Here is a 7,585-nt window from a genome sequence, read left to right as displayed (position 1 = left end):
GGACGAACTTGTTTGATTTATTACATATAAAAAACAATTTTAAAAATTTACCAACTATTCTTAATTTTGAATAAAATTTTGTACAAGTATGTATACAAGTATGTATACAGAATAATGTATTGAAATTAGACACTAACTATAACAAGTAAATTTTTCTGAAATTTGAATTTAACCATAAGCCAATGATTCGAGTTATTTTAAATTATAAAATGTTTACAGTTTCTGAATGAACAGACAACTAATATTTAAACTATTTACCTCTCATTCACGTTTTAAGCGAAATTATATTCAAATTCAAATGCGTGCTCACATAATACATGTACCTACATATGTGTGTATATTACAAGGGATAAATTCAATAAGGTAAATATTTTAGTCTAATATAATAGCGCATCTTGTTGAATTGTGTGCCAAAAATTTTGTGTATAAGTCGTTTCAATAAATCAGGTTTTGTCTCGCTCTTTTTGTTATTATATTGTATATTTAATAAAGGCAGTATATAAGGAAACTAGAAGATTTTTTAAATCATTAAATAAAAAGAACTTGACGAATAACAACTTGATGCTGTGAAAATCATGAAACTCGTAAGTTTACTTTTTGTCACAATAATTCGGGCATGTTAGAGTGTATATATTTTATGAAATTCGTGCGTTTAAGATAAAAGTGGAATATGTGCAATGTTGGAAATAATTTCAAATGAAAATATATGTTTGTAAATAAACATTTTATTAGTAAAGTTTAAACTTTTAGAAGTTTTAAAATTACAATTTATTTTGTATGATCTGCAGGTTATTTTATTATGTTTTATTGTGTGTACCGCTGCGGATTTAAAACACCCTTCAGATCGAAATTCAGAGTTATTTAAATATAATCCAAGTGATGTTTACACATTACCGGAAGATATAGATGATGAAAAACCAGCTGTTATATTTGAAGGAAATGTTATGAGAGCTAAAGTGGAGAAACTTCAAAATTTCAACGGAAATAAAAAATTTAAATTAGAGTAAGTATTAAAAAAGTTGTGTGCAAGCCAATTAAAATTTCCTAAATACGAAATTTATTTCATATAATTTACATGTATGAGTTTCGGCATACAACTATGTATATCATTTCGTATAATCTGAATGAGTACTGATTCCGAAAGTTCTTAGGCAATACTCGCATCATAACCAATTCATGTCACATGTCATACGCTTACCAAATAAAAGATATCTGCTTCAGTACTTAAATATTAATTTTAGATATTTTTGACTTACATTCTTGATATAGCAGCCTATTATTTTAAATATAATGTGTATACCTTTTTGCAGAAGTAAGTGAATGTGATCAGTGCTGATCATATTCATATATTTTTTTATTTATTAAATAAATTAATTAATTAATTTCACGAGTAAACTCTGCTTTTCACATGTACACAACATATCGGTTAGTTGACGTTGATTACGTTTCTTGCGAGCACCAATCACAAAGCAGACGCTACAGTATGTTTCACCATTAATGGAAATCGTTCTTTTCAACTTTGTTTTAAATAAAACTTTATAAAAACATACATATAATATATAAGTAACAAGCAATTTCTATTTGCATTCTACTCCTCAACGCCGTAATATATACACTACATACACAAAATTGTAACTTGACTTTGGTTATAGCTATTTAAGAATATTAATATTTCATATATGTATAAGGCCAAGAACTAATAAAAACGGTTAATAAATGTGAGAAATATATAAAAGTTTTATTAATTTACTCTTCTTAATAAAATTAATATAATATCTAGACTCAGATTCTTACCGATTTGTGGTGTACGTGTTTCAGCTTTTATTATTTATAAAGGATACTTAATCCCCCATAATATTAATTTCTGAACAACAACAATTTAGAATATTAGTTAGGTATTTCTTCTACATATTTGTTAAGGGGTGACTAATTATTAATACGAAAAGATTTACAAATAATTATGCATGCGGATTACCTTTCCCGTTTGGTAAGTTATGCTCAAACAATATTTGAATTAGCCGAAATGAATGGATATACGGAGTAGTAAAACATATTTAAGGTTTGTATGTACTAAAAATGTAGACTTGTATACTTTTATGTTTGTACAGTGCTATGTTGGTTTGTTTCTTTAAATTTTTTCTTAATTAGAAATAAATGTAATCTTGTCTTTAAACAACATTTGTCTAATTAGCATATTTTGATAGTCATTCTTACATATTTTATAAACAGTATACGTTTATCAAATATATTTTACATATTTAACTAGTTATATTAGCTGATTAGCGTAGGATTAATGTGCCAACAGAGCACAAGGCAGTCGCAATTCTAAATTTTATTTAAGGTTAACAATTACTATGTATTGAATTTTATCAATGCTGAGGTTTAAAATGCAGTAAATGTCTAATTAAGAAAGCGACAAGCTCCAATGAAAACTTGTCATATTAAAAAAGGTTTCATAGCAAATAATCTGGTCAACAAATTTGTAATTTTTTTTGTCACATGAAAATGTATATCAAATTGTGAATATACTCGAGCCACCAAATAATAATATATCTATGTAAAAAAATGTACACATCCTGTTTTCTTGTGACATCAAAACATATATTTTCGTAAAAAGTAAAAAATTCAGCCACACTTACAGAATTATTTTCTTATATACTTACTTATGAGATCCTTGAATATTTGGCTTCCGGTAAGTCCCTTTTAAGTCTCCAACAATAGTCTGTTAGCATTCCTGGACTCCATTTCCCTTTATAACGCTTCTCCATTAAGGAAATGTCTTGATGGAACCTCTCACCTTGTTCGTCACTCACAGTACCCAAATTTGCTGGAGAGGAATCCAGATGAGAGTCCAGCATGTGTATTTTCAAGGACATATTACAGCCCAGAGCTTTAAATGATATCATAAGTTCATTTATTAAATCTTTGTAATTTTCCGCTTTATGGTTACCTAGAAAATTTTGAACAATATTCACAAAACATTTCCAGGCGAGTATTTCGTGATAGGAGCCTTCATCAGTTGCCATACTTGTGGACTTATGTATAAATATTCCCTCTTTGATTTTCGCTTCGCTGAGTTTAGGGATAGGATAGGATGGAATTTCTCTTTTAGATATAAAAATCCATCTCCATCTTTAGGCATAGCTTTTACAAAATTTTTTATCAGGCCAAGCTTTATGCGCAACGGTGGTAAAAGTATGTCATCAGGGTTCACTAGAGCATCATTTTTAACATTTTTATGGCCTGGAGTTAGTGATTCACGCTTGGCCCACACTTTCTTTGTATAGTGACTTTTTCTGCCTCTACTGTCCCATTCACAATTTTTTCAAGTATCTTATATTTTCGTAATTTCTTTCATATTAGAAACATGAGCAATCGGCACTGAAGGAAGTTTGTTTCCATTATGCAGTAACACTGCTTTCAAACTAGTTTTTGAAGAGTCAATAAGCAGTCGCCAGTAACTTGGATCATATTCGAAATTCAATAAATTCATCACAATAGGAACGTTATTACAATAGACTAAATCAGCTCCTTCAGAAAAGTAAGGTTTTATTTCATCGTCACGACGTTGAAAATAAGAAATCTTTGTACCACGAGAAAGTAAGTTCCAGGCGTTTAATTTAAACCCCAAAGGATCAGCCTGTTTTTTAGACAGATTTAAATCACGTACTAAATCGTTTAAATCACGTAGTGTCAATAAGTACGGTACTTTTGAAGTTGACAGTTCATAACTTGAGTTACTATCTTCATATATTCATCATACCTTAATATGCTGACTGAGAACAAATTTCGGACTAGAATTCTCACTTTTTGATCGATTTGAAGGCATCGGCACAGGCAGTTCGGCACTATGTAGGATGGGTCTCTTGGCCGAAGACAAGTTTGGATACTGGATAGTGTGTTTGGATTTGGTGGTAATACCTTTTGTTTGAGCCAAACAAAAATAACAAAAATGTATATCACTTACATGATCCTTTGGTTCCGTCCAGGATTTGTCTTGATTCTTCACAGGAAAACCAAAACAGTCTAAATAGCACTGTTTAATTAGTGATCTGAAATTTCGACGCTGAGACGTAAAAGTTAATTCTCCACACACATAACAAAAATTGTCCGGGTTGTTCAAACACTTTCGTGGCATATTTACGATCTAACGAATGTAAATACAATGTAATTTAGCAAACACAATAGGTACACAGTCGACTAAATGCAGTTATGTAAACAAAGAAACGTATATGAGGTCAGAAATGAATATGTAGTTGTCACTAGAAAACTGGGTGTGATAGAAACAAAACTGTAATATATTTTTAATTTAATTTTAAAAAATCATAATAAAGTTCATGTGGCAAAAACAGTGTTTACCTTTTTAATCATTGAAATTCCGCTTAATTTGAACCTTCATAAAATTTTGAAAGATCTTATTTCTAACTATTATTACTTTTTTTTGAACCTCTTTGAATGGAGCAAAACGATTTTCTGAAAGTGGTTTCTAAATAACCCTAAAATTTACAGCGAGTATTTATTCACATTTCACAAGTTATTTTTACATTTACACCACTTTATAAAATATTATAACAATTTATTTCTTACAATTTTAGTTTAAAGACTCAAAATGGAATAGAGGTGACCAGTGTTGGTAAATTAAAAGACGATAAAACATTTGTTGTGAGTGGATCATATTCTTTTACTGGAGCAGATGGTAAACGCTACAAAACTCGTTATACTGCTGATGAGTTTGGATATCACCCTATTACGGAGTTAGATTTAGATATTCCAGAGTGAGTATAATTGAATGTATCAAATTAAAATTAGTTAACTTTAGATGAAACAGGCGTTTTTATAAGAAAGACATTCGAGTTTCATATATGCATATACATATATAGTACATTTTTAAGTATTACTCTAAAATTTTTGTATAAAGAAATAGTCAGTGATAAAGGCTGTGTTCCAAACGGTAACATGTTTTCCTCTGTTGAGTTGGGATGAACAAAGTTTACAATTTGCTGAGTCAAATGGAATATAAAATTTTGACAGTTTAAACAAACGCAATTGCGTTATTTGAATTTTTGCCTTATTATTTAAACTGAATATATTCGTAAAATTCATTGATTGCTTGCTAATAAAATAATTAATGAAACTAGAAAAATTCATTCATTGCAGATTTATTTTTAATTGACAATTTCATTCTTGCATTCGGTACAAATATGTACTTAATTATATCTTTCTATATACATAAATACATTTACAATAAGATCTGTTTACCAACTACTAAAATTTTCCTTATTTTGAGTAACACTTCTGGTGTAAATATAATAAATAATAACATTAACCAGTGAATAACGAATTAATAACATATTTTATACCATACTTGTTATGTATGTTCCAGTGCTTCTCTTAAATTTTTTTGTTCCCGAATGCATATCTGTCTTCATATTTCATATTTATAATTTATCATGATTTACCCAGCCCGGGAACTAGGCGAAATTCTGACATTCCAATTCACGAATCACTTAAAAATTTCACTTTTACCTGTCAGAATTTTGGTTTGGCACCCGGTCAAAAGAAGGGTTCTTATTATTACCGTATTGTAATAATAGTATAGTGATGTAGGTAAGTAACTAGATACGATTTTATGGTTTACTAAAAATATTGCTAGGTAATTGAATATTCAAGGCTATATTTATATTGAAAATCTTTTTGTGCCTTTATCTCTTAACCTGCTTCTTGGAGGCATGCTTCTTTAGGCATACAGAAACTAATTTAAGCATATATGAACTAATAATTAACAAAATCATAAACAATTTTTTCAGTTGGAAATAATCTCATTTACTCTTATAAATGCAGAAAATGTACACACATGTTAGTTATAAACTTCAATACGCTTCATTTCAATACGCTAAATTATATAATGTATAAACTCAAACAGCTACCATTTCTTATTAGTCTGGAGATTGCCTATTATTATTATTTTTTTCTGTGCGCCTTGTCAACCACAATTCATATGAAACAAGTTTCATATGAAATTTGTCCTCAAACGCTCGAGGATGACAAAAAAAATTTAAACAAAATGAATTAAATATAAAAGTTTCAATACAAGAAAAAGAAAGGACTGCAAACAAAAGACATGCATATGTTTATTTAAAGTATATTTTTATTGATATTCGATTTACCACATTTTATATGAATCCGACGCTATCAAAATGCAGCCTAATCAAATAATCCTAATGCTTCAAAAGCATAAGCCTTTATTTATTTATATACATATACATGTAGATTGTCGAACACCATAACTTAATAATTTCTTCTTCTTCTTTACATTGACATGTAAAACAATTAAGAAAAATTAATTTTAACATACCGTATTGATTTGATTAACTTACACTCTGTACATTTTTTATTACTATGTAATAGGATGAAACATATTTTTACATTTAAATCTTCTAATTTAATAATTTATAATTTTAAGTCCACAACCTATAGCTGATGCAGCAAGAAATCCGAACAAATTCGATGGTTCTAACAAAGATTTGTTAGGAGGACTTAAAAACAGATTTCAGTTTCTAAACCAAAATCTTAATTTGGATATAAGTGGAAGCGCACAAAGCGGCGACGACTACAAATATTCTGCAACGAATAATAATGGTTATAATTATGAAGTCCCGATGTAAGTTCAAAAGTATTATAAACAAATACACAAAAATTTTTATAACATGTATCATTTTAGACAACAATTTGAAACTGCGCCTTCCATACCATCGCGCGAATATTTACCGGTGAAGTAATAATTAAAGAAAGAAAAATAAAACTTTAACTAATATATAATAAATGTATACAATAGTAGCTGCAATTCAATAAAATATAAAAACATAAGGGTATTTTCCTGCTTTTGCAAAACCCTTGCACGTTGCACGTGCAGATTTTCCACCTATTGCAACGGCACAACAACAAACACACGCAAAAAATTATTTGCAATGGTTGTAAAATATGTCAGACCAAAACCCATTTTTATTTGCGTGCAATGGCATGTAAAAATATAATTGCAACCCTATTTTAGCTGTTATTTTACATAAATTATTGAGGAAGGTAAGTTTTAAATAGATTTTATAATTTCTATTTAAATTATAAAGATTTGTTACAGTTTTCTTTGTTATAAATTAATGCAGAAGGTGCACCAATTCACAATAGCCATGCACAATAGTTATTTACAATAAATTGACCGAATCAGCCTAGACTTCCTGTATCCTACTGGCAACAAAAATTTATTAAATTCGTTCCGTAAATATATTTAAAAGAAATCGATTTTTATATTTCAGTAAGTTAGACTAGAAAGGTGATATAGTGGTAGTTTTAAAGATTATTTAAAGAATTTTGGTTCGTAAAAACACCATTTACAACAAATACAGCATTTGTTGAGAACAACCTCAGCAATCAGAGATAAAGATATGCCTAACTCTCCTGTCACTGGAAATGTGAGAACGATCACCTACCGAACTTTGACAGTTGACTGGATTATGGCCTTTTGCAATTGGAATGACTGGAATGGCCAGATTGAAATTATACCAAAATATATGTGAACGGAGAGCCGCAG

The 7,585-nt window shown here is 29.2% G+C and overlaps 1 protein-coding gene across 1 annotated transcript; it reads left to right on the top strand.

The window, feature by feature from the left end:
* The first annotated feature begins 480 nt into the window (after nt 1-480).
* Nucleotides 481-6,787, top strand: LOC108970965. The gene is made up of 5 exons (XM_018936709.1): nt 481-584; nt 789-1,003; nt 4,596-4,775; nt 6,464-6,661; nt 6,722-6,787. Exons 1-5 carry the CDS (start codon nt 576-578, stop codon nt 6,777-6,779), a joined length of 660 nt encoding a protein of 219 aa, XP_018792254.1. The 5' UTR covers nt 481-575; the 3' UTR covers nt 6,780-6,787.
* Nucleotides 6,788-7,585: the final 798 nt, after the last annotated feature.

The sequence above is a fragment of the Bactrocera latifrons genome, unplaced genomic scaffold (genome assembly GCF_001853355.1).
Source record: "Bactrocera latifrons isolate USDA-ARS-PBARC rearing strain unplaced genomic scaffold, ASM185335v1 scaffold_319, whole genome shotgun sequence".
NCBI classification, from domain to species: domain Eukaryota; kingdom Metazoa; phylum Arthropoda; class Insecta; order Diptera; family Tephritidae; genus Bactrocera; species Bactrocera latifrons.
The sequence above is the reverse complement of the archived record's forward strand: the minus strand, read 5'-3'. Positions and strand labels throughout refer to the sequence as shown.